Source organism: Varroa jacobsoni, unplaced genomic scaffold (assembly GCF_002532875.2).
Source record: "Varroa jacobsoni isolate VJ856 unplaced genomic scaffold, vjacob_1.0 scaffold_791, whole genome shotgun sequence".
Lineage (NCBI taxonomy): Eukaryota > Metazoa > Arthropoda > Arachnida > Mesostigmata > Varroidae > Varroa > Varroa jacobsoni.
The window spans coordinates 5,746-20,698 of NW_019213693.1; the positions used below are offsets into that span (position 1 = coordinate 5,746).

The 14,953-nt window shown below is 42.7% G+C and overlaps 2 protein-coding genes across 6 annotated transcripts in view; one reads left to right on the forward strand and one right to left on the reverse strand.

The window, feature by feature from the left end:
- LOC111263808 (uncharacterized) overlaps positions 1-10,597 on the reverse strand; it is a 15,604-nt gene extending 5,007 nt beyond the window's left edge. Inside the window, exons 1-5 of one of the 4 annotated variants that reach the window (XM_022839203.2) lie at positions 9,161-10,597; positions 6,484-6,558; positions 5,416-5,664; positions 2,931-3,367; positions 2,231-2,432 (exon numbers count right to left, since the gene is read on the reverse strand). In XM_022839203.2, the coding sequence (XP_022694938.1) occupies positions 2,231-2,432; positions 2,931-3,367; positions 5,416-5,643 (867 nt within the window). In that variant the 5' untranslated portion in view covers positions 5,644-5,664; positions 6,484-6,558; positions 9,161-10,597. Of the gene's footprint in view, positions 1-2,230; positions 2,433-2,930; positions 3,368-5,415; positions 5,665-6,483; positions 6,559-6,694; positions 7,437-9,160 lie in introns of those variants that run through there. The other 3 variants (XM_022839202.2, XM_022839204.2, XM_022839205.2) reach the window with 3 other exon arrangements.
- Positions 10,598-11,414: 817 nt separating this feature from the next.
- zip (myosin heavy chain 10) overlaps positions 11,415-14,953 on the forward strand; it is a 62,914-nt gene continuing 59,375 nt past the window's right edge. For both annotated transcript variants that reach the window (XM_022839207.2, XM_022839208.2), the window contains exon 1: positions 11,415-13,659. In XM_022839207.2, coding sequence (XP_022694942.1) covers positions 13,592-13,659 — 68 coding nt within the window. In that variant the 5' untranslated portion in view covers positions 11,415-13,591. The remainder of the gene's footprint in view (positions 13,660-14,953) is intronic.

Genomic DNA, 14,953 nt, shown 5'->3' on the forward strand with positions numbered 1-14,953 from the left:
TCATTGCCTCATCAGATAACCTTACCGATCTCGTAGTTTTCAAAGGCATCACACGGTCCTAACTTATATGAAAACTTTCATCCATTAATGGTCATAGATTGATCAAATGCGAAAGAAGTTCTAGGACACCAAAATGGTAAGCAGAATACTTGAAGGTTTTTCTAATGCAGGCAAGGATACAACAGACAACCTTAACATACCACAGGAGTCATTGTGTTATGTCATCATTATCCAGATGAGTCCCCAGCCAATTGCGGACGAAAAGATATAACCCGTTATCCATATTCATAACCGCCACCATGAATTGGCGCGAGCTAAACAACATAGTTAACGAGTTATAACGGTAATTCGGTTTACGATTCGACGTCACCGTTCCGCTAATAATAATAAATATTTGAAACAAGACAGATGTCAGATTATGTGACTTATGACTCACCTACAGTGAATATTTCCTCGATTTGTTACTACAGCAAAACGACGAAAAGCGCGCTGATCTATTCGTATACCCTTAAGATAGCTCGATCAAGCTAAGCAAAGAACGTTAGGAAATTCGTTTGTCATTTAATTCGAGCCTCTACGCCCAAACATTCTTTCTGTCTGACGCTAACGATTACAATATGATGATACGACAGAACACTCTACTGCTTTTAAGCATGCCGAGACCACGAACTTACGCTAGCTTGAACCAGCTATTAACGTTCAGCTTTGTTCAGAGCGTACCGACGCATCATTATGTTGGTAGTGAATGTGTACATGTTGCGCGTACCACCCCTTTAGCTCACTTTACAACATGTCTGCCCGCAACCGCAACCATAACGGGGCGAATGCACATGTTAGTTTGCTTTGGGTAAGCGATAGCCGATTGGAATTACCGCAAACTAATCATGGCCAAATCAACTACAACAGCTGATCGGTCCTCGATGCCACCAGCGCGACACGACCGTTGGTTAGTATATGAACACAGGCAAGGCTGTCGTCGTCACTATGAAGACGAATACAGATAGGCAGCGGACCGACGTATTCGGCGGCGATTTGGCGAGCATAGACATATGATGCCATATGCTGGGTAACCATCTCATGTATGAATAGGGTTAGGCAGGCATATGTAGTCACGCGACTCGTGGTTCAGTAGCCGGGTAAAATAATGATTATTATAAGCATGCCTGGCGTGACTACAACTGATGCAAGGGATGTAATGACTATTAACTTAATTCTTATAGAATAGAGATGATAGTAATGTGGTCGACTAATTGATTGTCATAGTGATTGCTGCACCTCGGTTGGCTGTAATAAACATAATATATTTTTGACTTAATAGTCATAGTAATTATGTGACACGGAATAAACCGAAAAAGTGAAAGTGGACAATGGCTACAAAATATAGAATGCGTGTATTTATGTAGAAGTTATATTGATTAACCACTTAGTCGAATTTATTGTGCGCGAATGAAGGATAACGAAAATCAATGAGAGAAACTCATGTGTCGACAATTCTAAGCCGCATCGACTACTTTCATATGTCTTATAAAAGCTACTGTTTATACTGAGCACCTCTGCGTTTATAAAGATAATATTTTTTGTTCATAAGGACTCTAACTTAGAATTTAACTTGCAATATATAAAACAAGTATATTTTGACTTATAAAATTCTGTTGCTTGACAACCACAGACTGGTTCCAGATAGATTCCCCTCGAAACGAACCTTTGAGTAATCATCAGTAGAGCTTTTATGGCGTTATGTACGGCCGTTTAACGTTGTCGTCGTTAGGTGGGTAGCACCCACCAACTGAAACGACCATTGTAATATCGAAGCACGTGGATGAAAATCCGTTATCAGTTCTTATTGTTTATAATCAATAATAAAAGGCTGTAGCACATACAATGTAATATGTCCATATAAAATTCAAGTTTAAAAGCTTTCAAAGTTTGGAAGTGAGCGTAATCAGATTCATTGATTCGTATTCGTTTATCAGATGGCGTTCTGTTGTCTACTGATAACGTTACGCAAATGATGAGAAATTGATAGTAAGAAATTTCCTCCTTGAGTGCGCCTGTTTTTTAATAATACCTTTTCCTTTGTTACACGTTGCAGCGAGTGACGACAAACATGAAAAACTAGCTTCAGGCATAGAATGAGCTGCATATAAAATAATACACTCCTTTGACATATCTGGTTAAGAGGATATGTGAATACGTTACACTGAGTGTGCGTGAATTGCTATCTGCTTACCTCTCGACGAAACTCGAAGTGTAATCTGTTTCCGACGAGGACCCTGGGAACACCCGAGGCATACTCGTCAACCTCTTTCAGCCACTTATCGAGCGATTCAAATGACCAACGGTTCGTAATGTCAAACACAAGAATAATGCCGTCGGCTCCTCGTGAATAACTCTGAATAATGGTGGAGAAACGGCCCTGGCCAGATGTATCCCTGCAAATCAAGAATGAAGTGAAGCATTGAAAAAGCCCAAAATAAGTAAGTCAACTATGCTTTGCACGTTGGCATTTTATTTGGCTTAAAATAATGAACCGAATTGGCTAAAAATGAATGCTAGTATATAATATTGCAAAAAATAAACCACGGCAGCTTTTATATTGCGTCCATGGGTCTACATACATATTATACAAAGCCGTGAGCATTTTCATTTGTAAAAGCGTTCTTTTAAAAAATAAAATAATAGTTTCGATGGACTAAATATTAACAAAAAAAAGTTTTTTTTTTTGTTAATATTTAGTCGAAATTATTATGAAAATCGTATTGCGCTATTTTTATACAGATTTTTTATCGTATGCATTTGTCTAATGGAGGTGTCGCTATTGAAGGATTTCAACCTAACTAAGAAAAACTGGAGGATTTAATCACTGGACATAGCATGCATAATCGGTCTTCTTTAAAAAAAATCCCAATTTGCCCATTTCGTCGACTTACCAAAGCTGCAATTTGATCCTTTTTCCATCAAGCAGGATCATGGTGGTCTTGAATTCAACTTCCTTTTGATTTACAAGAGGCAGCCGGTGAGCTTCAAATTTTTCCAGGATCTCATTTTTCCCTACGTCCGAGTCGCCGACCAGCAGAAACCTCAATGCATGATAATAAAACGGTGACCCACAATCGCCTTGGCGGCCGGTTCCGTTATTGTTACTCCAATGCGCTCCTCCAGGGGCTGATCCGGGGTTACCAGTCGAATCGAGAAAATTTTCCTGCGATGACAATGAAGATGAGCTGAGAGCGTCTTCCGAAGAGGAACGTAGAAGACCCCCGCTAACGCTGCCTGGTGTTGGAGGCGTTCCTGGCGGAGAGGGCGTCATTAGACCTAACTGACGATGCGCCTCCTGGAAGCTCTTTGCGGAGAACAGCGACGATTGCTGGTGGAAGCGCCGCGTTAATATCCGGCGCAATGAAAACAAAAAAATACCGTCATTCAAAACGATAAATTGGGACAAAACGTGACAATAAAGAATAAATAAGTTCGGCAAATTATCAATTTTACAATTACCATGTTTCTACTAGCAATTACCAAGAAAGAGAATTCTATGTTGACGGGAATTAATAACCTTTAGATCTATCATGTTTGTCTGCAGTAAGCGAACTGCTTAACACTGGGTTATAGCCCGGTTAATAAAAAGCGCGGGCCCCGTCTTTACGTGGTATCTGGGAAACATAATGGGTGTTCGGAACTGTTGCGTGGTTGTAGCAAATTAGAACACTTATATATATATAATTTTTTAGGCTTAGACTCTTCCATAATTCCTAGAGAAATATTTTGTCTTCACAAGCAATTATTGTAGCCACATTTTAGTTTTGGCAAAACAGTTGCATTGTAATAGCTGCAACTAGTAGTATTGATTGCAAATTAAAACCTGTTTATAGAAAGTACCTCACAAATACATTGCTGGTCGGGTATTCATTTTGCAGGAACTTATGCGCTGAAAATTGTTTTTAGCAGCATACGAAATTGCTAGGCTGCAATCCAGAGCACGAGCAATCACTATCAGAAAAGTTACAAAGTCCACTGCATCACTGCAATATCATGGAGCTCACCGTGATTTGGCAGTTTCATTATGGTTACTTACGGTAAGGGATCACGTCAGGAGATTAAAAGTTTACAATCAACTGCATGATTAGAGATGCATGCAAATGGAGTTTCAGAAAACCAATTGCATAGCAAATATCGACGCTCCGTTCTGGATTGACCGAACGCCAACTATAACTTTAAAGAGTAGAGCAATAATTTATTCATGTAAGGCCTATAATATTTTCATACATAAATTTACTTTTCATCTTAAAAGACATTCTACATTTTTATAAACACAAGCTTGCCTTACAGAACTTATAAGCACTGCGGTCAAGCAGATAATCGAGCAACCGCCACCCACTTTAACGCAGTTTCTGTTAATTAAGTTAATTAAAATTTATTAAAAATGAATTAAAGCGCGGAATTATTGTAGATGCCGACATTTGATAAAAGCCATAGAAAATTATGGTTACTTTACTATAGGCTGCGAGCAACAACATTTGTACGGCTCATAAGCATATAGATATCCACTAACATGGTTTTCCTCTGAACTGCTTATAAGGTATCCATACATTGCCAATTATACTTTAATGTCATAAACCATTTAAAAAAGGTTTTTCTGTGTGAGTAAGGCTACTTTTGAATTTATTCTCTTTTCCTTTCGAGGATTGCACAGAACACAAACTCTGAAGAAATTCATTGAAATGACTACATGATCTATGGCAACGAGTAGATGTCATAGGAATATGAGAGAATTCAATAATAATCATCGAAATGGCCTGTATCGGGGAGCTTCATCTAGCAAAATTCAATTTTATATATAAACGCTTTAAAATCAAATTTCTTTCTCATTTTAGGATCAAAATACACTTTTAATTGAACGAATAGTTCTTTGTGCCCGGTGTGTCACCTTGTGTCACCGGTGATGAGGCTGTTTGCGAGCGTCTCACACAATTAGCATAACGGTGCTAATCGATCATAAATAACTGATTCGAGTATTGTAAGTTACCCGTTTCTATGCCAAAATAGGGCAATATTATGGCTCGTATTCTTGTGTAAGGACGAACAACTCCCTGACTGCTCTCCCAACTGCTTCTCTGTGCAGTTGATTTATGGAAAGCGTCTGTAGAAAGCGCGCAGTTGAATGCGCAGGCTTAACTAGGTAGATGGGCCTAGTTACTATGTCTAGATTGTATTTTCGGCAATTATTAGAATTTAATGAATTTATAAATTGTTAGATAGAACAAATAGCGGTCAGTTTAGAAAACAAATTATGGTAAGAGCAAGAAGAAACGGCCGAACAATTTATTGGCACATTTTCTTCCATCTGTCACTGTTTATCCTAAAGCTAAATATTCAATTGAATATTTAAGGCTATTAATTTGTTTTGGTGCTAACCTGCTGTTGCGGTTGAAGAGCCCTCGATGAAGAAGGTCCTGGTATTTCTTGATCAAGTTCCTCATCAGACCCATGGTCTTCGCTACGAACCTGCGAGGTGTGACAGCAATAATGCTGTCCCTGTTCAGGTTTTGTTGTTGTCGACGCTGTTGTTGGCAAGAGAATTTCATGATCACTTTTTTCATCTCTTCGGGTTATCTCGCCGAGCAAACTACCATCCGGTTCCATATTTCATTTGTTGCAATACATCTGTAGTTGACCCGCGTACAGATAAGAAGAAACAAAGCTGTTATTCGAAAAGGACAGTAAAACAAACTTAAACTCACCGAAACCAATAACTAACCTAGCCAACGTTCATCAGGCAAAAAACCACACCGTACATTTACATGACAGACGTGTTCAGGACGTATTAACAACGTACGTACGTATTCTAAGTAACAGATCGGTGTTCGGCTTGCGCATATACAGAGATAAACCGTTGCATCAAAAAAGAGTTGCTCCTAGTCGAGATGAACGTGCACATCAACATTATTACCATTACCACTTAGAAAAAAGAGGACATAATTCAGCCTCGTGTGAGCAACTGTCACACAAGTGGGCAGCTAAACATAACTATGATTTTCCAATTAGGTATGTTTAAATCTAAAAGCAGCCCCTTATTTACAGCGAAGATAATACGTTCACACTGGAAAGCATTATATTCTGCTTGTGGTTTTTTCTAGCATTTGTTTAGCGCTGATGGTAACATGGGCATCGGTTAAACGAGACGCATCTTTTGCATCTTTACGAGCTACCACTGCCATTTCTATCAACAGCAACAGTAGGACTGTTGTTCATACATCGACATTAAAAATTCAGCCGCGTCGCTAGCGCGCAACTCGCGTCACTTCTGGTAGATAGCGCGCAATTATCCTAATCAATAAAATCGGTTTGATTTAAAGGACTGAGAGCTATTATGCTGTTAGTGCTGACTAGGCCAATTGCTGTGACATTATGAGCTGCGGCGTGTTACATATCATCCAGCAGCCGTGAACAAAAAGGTGAAAGCACACAGGTACACCTACTTACTCAGTCACAGAGGGCTTGAAATCACTTTTTTCCTAAAAGAATGACAGCCAATAACGAGCTAGCTTGCTTGCTAACCTGCAAACACAGCGCCAGCCGGAAATCAAATTAATTTAAATAACGCACAAACACTAGTACGATTATAACGCTGACAGTACAAATAACATTGTATAACAAAATCATACTATATAAAACTATCCTTGCCATAACATACCCACTATAATGCAGACATTAGCAAAACTATAACAGAGTGCACTTTCCATTCACCCAATCAACTCGCTGCAGTTGGTAAGACCGTTCATCAGCAAAAACCCGATTGTGGTACGACTACCGTTAGCTTCTGCAGCTGGCGAGAAGAGTCAGCTGTTACGATCAAAGTGTCAAGTCACCCGCTGTTGACATCGCCGCTGCTGTCATGTAAGCTAGATATTATACAAAAAGGATGGTTTGCCATTGCCCCTGCCCGTGCTGAAAGGTTACAGAACGAGGCATCCACACATTTCGTCCAGAGCGGCGGCGACAGCAACAGCAGCAAAGATGATCGCCACTGCAGCGGCGGCGGCGGCGGCGGTGACGTTTTAACCAACAAATCCCGACTTCACATCATGAGACAACGAAGACTGACGTGAATGCGCTCACAGCCTCGGTGACGGTTATTTCGCCCATTCGTTGGGGCCGAGTGGGAGCCCTTAGCGTGTTACACCACCGTCCCAGTAACAACAAAAACAACGACGGCAATAGTAGCAGCAGCAGCAGCAACATTTCATATTCGCCTTCGCAGATGCAGCTGCCATCGTGCGGCTGTTGACGCGGCTGCAACCGCCACAACTCATCGCTTTCAAACCAGCACCAGCGGCAACGCTTGTTACTCACTGTTATGCGCAGCCATAAGACAGAGATCATCGTAATAACAATACATGTAGCTCAAATATATACGTGTATATATTCGGCGTGTTTCAAAAATCGATACATAGTTCACTTTTTATAGCACGTGATTCGTATTGAAAATTTCAAAGGAAGCTCTATGAAATCTGTAACTTTATCTCGTGCCACAAATTTTTCGCAAATTACTGCCGTTCCGATCATCATAACGGTGGGCTATTGATTCAAAATTATCAACAAACATTTTATTTGGTGTTGAAGCGCATTCTTGGTCAGCTACGACCACTGAAAGCTTCCAGCATTATCGATTCTCTTCAAGGCAACCTCGCAAGGACAAGTCTTTCGACCTGGCGTGTGGGAAACAGACAGGTTGTTCGATGAGGCTTTTTTGTCTAAACTCTTCCTTTGGGAGGCTCCCATAATATTCACTACAATCCTCCCGAATTCGTTGTAAGACAGATTCTTGCAGTAAAAACGCATAATTGGTGCCAGTGCATACATTTTTTGAGTCACCCTGTATATATATATATATATATTGTATGACTGGCTAGCGCCTGTTGGTTGTAGTGGAAACACAATAATGACTTGTAAATACGTCACCCGAACACCTTTTCCTTTTTCAGCTCCGCAGCTGTAGTAGTTGTTGCGCCTTTGCATTTATCGTTTGTCGGGTGAATTCACTGCGCGCTTTCCATTTGGAGCTGCCGCTGGAAGGCGGCGGTGGCGTCGGTGTCGACGTTTGAGGGGGGTGAAGACGGTTAAAAATATTAGCAGCAGCCTTTACCGCCGCAGCAAAGAAGCTAACAACGTCACCAACATCTGCATCGGCAAGTTAAGCTTCTGCTGGCAGCTACTGCAGTTGGTTCATGTTAGCAGTTTCCGATGTTGCGAAGATGAAACGTTACAACTGACAAAAATACCGCCGCTGTCAACAACAACAATGATAACACGCCAGCAAGAAGATCAACAACAGTCGACTTCAAGAACAACAAATAAACAGTACGTGGGTAGCTGTACCTCTGTGCGTTTTTTGTCGAAGTCGTTACCAGCAACAGCAGCAATAATGTTATCTGTAATCTTATAATATACAACCGTTCGAACCTCGGCGTCTATCTGACAGACTATACAAATTTTGGCTTTGAAGCTTTGGCTTAGCATTACATACATCGATATATCTAACACGCTTTTCTTTGGTTTGTAGGCGGCACGGCCGCTAAATCGAAAGCTGGTTCGCTTGCTCGCATTCGAGCAGGAAGCGGACGGCTTCCGGAATTATCGCCTGTACGTTCATGACACCGATAAAGGAATAAATCACCATTGTTCGCATAATACGATATCACATACGATATAATACGACAAAGTGTGCGGGTATCATATGTTTGTTGCGACCACTATCGGCAATAGTAGCGTTGGCGTCAATAAATCGACGCGCGAAATTAGCACGGGTGGGGATCCAACAAATAAATCCAATAAACAGAGACAAGTTAACTGCAACAGGAAGGAAGAGAAAGAAATGACTGTGAAAGACCAGTGGTGGTTTAATAATCTCGACTACATGGAGTAATATTCTCCAGAACATTGCCAAAATTCTGTACTGGAGCAAACAATTCGAAACGCAGCGATTATCAGTGATGTATTATTACACATTATCATCCAGTTGTTGTAGATGATAAGTCTGCAAGTAAGCAGATTCAGCTAACTGTCTTGTTCATCGTCGCTTACGTCGCAAATCGACTTTGGTGCCTCACCGCTAGATTTTACATGGTTACAACGAAGTATGTCCATTGCTACTAGTTACCTCACGTTTCAAAGTGGTATGAGAAGTCTTCGAACTGTCCTAGCGCAGGACGAGACGGAGGTGGTTTCAGAACACAAATTCGCGATTGGCAGTGTCGACTTCTATCGACGACGACGACAACGACAACTAACTTTGCAAAGAACTCCACGTAAAACTGGGTGTTCCAGCAACATCAGAGAATCCCATTGTTCCACGATCCTGAGCGCGCTATATTACATAGCATACTCGTACACAATATCGATGCATAAGTTCTACTCACACTCGGTTTTACCGACACATTAATAACTAAATAAACGACTGGAGTAAATCAGAAAGTGCAACATCAACAACCCGATAACTTCAATCTTTGCTTGTCTTCTTCACAGATCTAACGTTGCTTTTCACACATAGTAGCAACTACTTTTTTACGTCTCTAATATGTTTATACTACTTATTATGATGTTTATGTATGCATCGAATTCTGTGTATCTGTCTGTGTAGCGTTTCGTTGTTGTGAGTTCCGTTGTATTCGGTTCCCTCCTGCTTCTTTCCCACTCAGCAGCCACTGTTTGTTCCTTTCTTCCTCGGTCGTTCAGCGTTGCTAACAGCAATAACAGCCGGAAGCCATCTTGTGTTCCGTGTTGGTCATGATGATTTTGTGCCGTCCTGCTGTTGTCGTCTGCTGTTCGATTGTAGCTGACGATACGCGGGCAGTTGAATAAAAGAGATGTTAACGTCAGCCTATAGAATGGGTCTGGTCTCTATGCAAACAACAAGGTTGCCGGCAACGAAAATGCGTAAAAAGGGGGTATTGACAAACCGTGACAAGAATACAGGCTGGCTTTAAAAGTGGTGTCTAAAAGAGGATGCATTTTCGAGATTCGCAGCTTAGCATAATGGTTATGGCGTAAATAAATCATACATATTTTTGTAGTGTACGTAAAGGATATTTTATAAACTGGAGATGACAATGTTACGGTTAACCGCGGCTGACGTTAGATATATGTGGTTGTCCACTATGGAAAATGAGCGAGGGAAGTTGACGTAATAGACATAAATATTTAGTGACTCCAAATACGGCATCTGCTGTATCGGTTTCGAATATATTCCGATGATCGCATAGACTATATTTAAATGATCGTAAATGGCGATTGCTTCATCATCAATTCGATCGGCGATAGTTATGTAAGCCGTTAGCTCTACGTTAGCTTGATCTTCCAATCGACTGTACACCTAGCGACCGTCTTACAAAGAAGCGTTCAGTGCTCACGGATGTATTGCGTGCCTGAAGTACAAGGCATCTAATAGGTGAGAAATAAGCTAGAAAAACTAATTAAAGAAAAGTGTGGTTTTGTATGAGAAATCTCAGTCGTCGTGTACTTGAGGCATTCTAGAATGTTTTTTGTAGAAAATGAATGGACCATAATAAGAACACTGATTATTAACTTTTTATTTAATCACACATGTTCTGTTGTAGATGTTAATGGTGAGAGTTAAATAAGCATACTCCTGATTCTATCAATCAGGAATTCAGTCGTCCGTACTCTCAATAGGTTTTTTAGCTGTTTATTGCTTTTTTTCGTTTGGAACAAGTTGGATTGGGTGCATATACACAGAGTCTCTAGTTTGTTGGCCTGTCTTTGTCAAAGATGGTTATGCCGGTGAGATATAGGCCACAGGCGAAGAGATTTCCCTATACGATTTAGCTGGATGATATTGACAGTTGTGCGTGCCGTAGTTTCCGCAACCTTCTGCAAAATCAGTACGTAGACCGTACCTTCTGCGTGTTTTGGATTCCACCTTAGTTCCCTTTAGTGAAAAACAGTTCCCTATTTTATAAATTAAGGTATCTATTGTTTCTTTACCATATTCATCTTTGTCCTATTTTAGTTGCTTTATACGCAGTGTGAAGTAATGACGGTGCTCGTTGTAGCGAGTTCTTTCGAAAACCGAATGGAAATCAATCACGGTTCCTTTTCTGAGCAAACCTTGTGTATCTTTCACATCGTCTTTCTTTTGCCTACCTAAGTGAGCATTACCTTCTGACACCCGTATTCGCCGATGCCCCTGGGGTCTGACAACAGGCCTGAAACAATTCATGACTTCTCACTTATAATTTCCCATAATATTATATCAATGTTTCTATGTGCTTACACAAAACGCTCGTTTCCACGGAACCTCGATATGTAGTTCGACGAATCAACTGGTTCCAACTTTAAATTGTTTTTTTTCTCTTTCTTCTCACCATAAGTGCCGCTAAACTTTCCTTTCGTCGTATGCGTCAACAAGTCGCCCGCTCCTCAGTGGCAGCTTATGTCTAAATGCGTTCATCTGTTTCGTTTTATTTATTTCTGTCTATGTAGAAGGAGAGAGGAAGCGGTTGCGGTAGTCAGAAGTTTTGAGGAGCCGACAACGACAACAACAACTGGGACTAAAACTATAACAGCGGCATCGTTCTGCTGACGGATCAATCGGGTGCCGTTGCGACCGACGGAATCCCCGAAAAAGCCAAACGAACGTGACGCAGCTCACTGACACCAGAAAAACAAACCTAAACATCTTAACAGGAACCGCCTCGTTCTACAATGGCCTGTTACTGGGGTTGTGTGTGTGTGCGCTTGTTGTGAGAGGGTGAAGTGGTGGCGGCAAGCGCTAAGTCGTGTGGGTAACAAGTAGCGCCACGCAACGTAGCTGTCGATCGGCTCGTGGCTGATTTCGAAGAGGGTCAACGGAAAGCAGCCATAGTGGCAGACTCGGCTCAGCTCAGCTCTCTAGCCGTTAGTGTTCTTCTGCTATTTTCGACGAATACGAGGCGCAGCCGCTCGGAGCTGGCGGTATCCAGAAAATTAAAAGGAGGACTGAAAACACAAGCAGAATTTAGCTGTCTTCTGTTTCTATGTACAGTACCCGCCCGCAGTGGTTATCTTTCAGAAACAAGGAAAACAAATGAGTGAGGAAGACAGACACTTAGACAAGACGAATAACATCTGATTTGTCGATGAACAGTAGTTATACTGTTCCAGCTACTGCCAGCGCTTTTATCGCCATCTCGGTTAAACGTTGCTATTGACTGGGCTGGCGATTCGGTCGCTGCCGATCGCTCTTTTGCTTACTGCGTTGTCCGTCGTCGTCATCGTCGCTGTTGTGTTGGTGAGAGAGTCGGTAACCGTTCTATCCGTCTGCGTGCTGGAAAGAGGTAGACTGTCGTGGCAACCTTACTGTACCCGTTGTCTCGTGCGCATGTGTTGTGTGTGCATGTGCGTTTGCTGTCTGCTCTCTGTGGTTGTTTGTGCCAGCCATAGATACGGCGGCTCCCCTGGTTATCCAGCCACCGCCGGCGGCTGCGACGGTCTAAGTGGCTACGCCACCAACGATTCCAAGCGGCGAGCGAATGAATGAGTGAGTGAGTGACTGAGTGAGCGAGCGACGGGCAGGCAGAAGGCGAACCGGCCGCCAGTCAGTCAGTCAGTCAGTCAGTCAGCCAGCGATCCAACTATCCAAGCAAGCAGCTGGAGACCGCTCCTGCCGCTAGCAGCAGTTGCATGTTAGTGGAAGAAGTAATTCCTATTGGTGTTCATAGTCGTGGTGGTGATTCAAGCACAGCAGCAGCAGCAGTGTTCTACAAGCGTGCTGTGCTGCATGCTTTCCCGTCGTCCCAACGCAGCTGCTGCAGCAGCAGCAGCAGGACGTGGATTCAGGACATAGTCGCAGGCGGCAGCTGTGGTGCAGTCCTAGTGGTTGTTCCTGCAGTAGAGGAAGTGCCGGTGGACGTTCAGATCCGTAGAAAACAAAAAGGTTGTAAGCGGCAGGTTGCTGTGGACGACCGATAAGGAATAGAAAAAGCTACCTTAGACAAAAGTAATAGCAGCTGCGTTAGCAAAGCGTGTCTGTGTGCGTGAAATGAACTACGGAGCTGTGGTATCACTGTCGCTGTTGTTGTTGTTGCAGTGTCCATGTGGTTCTAAAGCCGTGGAAAATTCGACAGAATACTAGTTCCACTAGTATCGATACGAGTAGTTGGCCAGTGTGACAAGTGAAAACGCACAAGTGAGTCTGCGGGGGTGCGTGTGTGTGTGTGTGTGTGTGTGTGTGTGTGTATCGGTTTGTTTGTTACAAGGAGGTACGTCGTTACGACCACCATCATCGTGCCGGTCACTCTGCGAGGTTGACTGCCTGATTGGATTATTACGCAGTCGCTTACTGTCACCGGAATTGCCTTCAAGAGTGAGCGAGGTTTAAAGTGACGTGAAAGCAATAGGTGTCGTCATAGTGAAGACGAAAAACACGTTCGTCCACTGTCCGGAGCGTCCCTATTGTGGGTAGTTGACAGGCCCATTTTTAGGAAGGCCTGCGGCTGCTTGCTGTTACGGGACCTGCTACATAATAAAAACAGCACAGGACAGATCCGTGACGGACAGGAACAACGAACCAGACAAAAAGTACACCGCAACGATGTCGGATTCTCGGGTGAATCTCAATTCTCCCGTCTTTAAGTACCTTGTCGCCAATAAGAATGACCGGTAAGTGAACGAACAACAGTTCTTCCTCTAATCTACCCCATATCTCCTTTAGTGTTTGTCTGTCTGCGTATTGACCTGTCTGTAGTGTGCCGCATTTACCTGCAAAGCGCAATATGGTTTGAGCCGCCTGTGGGCAGGCTGACGAACGCTGCCGTCGTAAGCGAAATGTGCTGCAATTACATTTCCGTGCATATTAATACTATTGTTATTAGTTTTTTCAAAAACTACAACTCTGTATATGTATAGGATTTGCTTTGCTGAGTGGATTTGTGACTGGAAATCAAAATTTTTCGATGTGGAATGAGGGGTTCTTCTATCTGGTGTCACTCCTGTACGGTGGAATGTGGAACGCGCCTATAAACAACGGGAATAAGGGGTAAAACCTTAAATCTATAGGTATATCTTTGAATTTGGAAGATGCTGTGTGTAGTCGATTGTTTGTGCCCGTAAGAGGTGTAAGTGGGCAAATCGCAAAAATACCTGACACGTTCTCCTTCACTATAAAGGTCTGTACTAATGTGATTTAAGCGGACACTAGTCTCGTAACCGTTAAGCATAATTTAATTCGACTTGAGTGTCGTGGATTGACTGTCGAATCTATTCTAGATTATTTAGTGTGTCACAGATCTTGAGCCTGTTATTTTTCAATAACCTGACCAAATGCCATCGCCCCCTTAGTCTCGCGTACATTGACGAAGGTCTTCTTTGTGTTGAACTACAAAGTTGTTTCCTTATTCGTATATGAGAAAGAGCCCGTTTTTCTATACTTCGCGTGTTCTCTCTAAATCTTCTCTTTACAGTGCCGCTAAACTGAAATTCATAATTCAACTCAAAGCCTGTTTCATTCAATGCGGCCGTTACAACGTCAGCGTTCCAGCGTCGTTTCACGGTCGAAAGCCGCTGGAGCAGCAGCTTCTAGCGATTGCTGGCTGGCTGACTGACTCAGCGAATCCACCCTGAAGCCACCGCTGGTGGCGGTTTGGTTTCGACGCTGGCTAGTTGCTGTGGCGGCCGTTGTCGTCGTTGTACTGACGGCGGCCGCGTTGCTTCTTGACAGCTCCGCGTGCTGCTGGGTCGGGATCTGCTGCTGCTGACGGTTCTTCTGCCGCAGCAGCAGCAGCAGATTCGAGGGCAGCACACGCAGACACAGAGCAGCATACAACAGCGACGCACGTCGCACACAGTCAGTCAGTCAGTCAGATAGGCAGTTTGGCTTAGCGACGTGGCTCGACACCGTGGCTTGCGCGCTCCGTCAGCATAATAATAATAATAATAATAATAATAATAATAATAA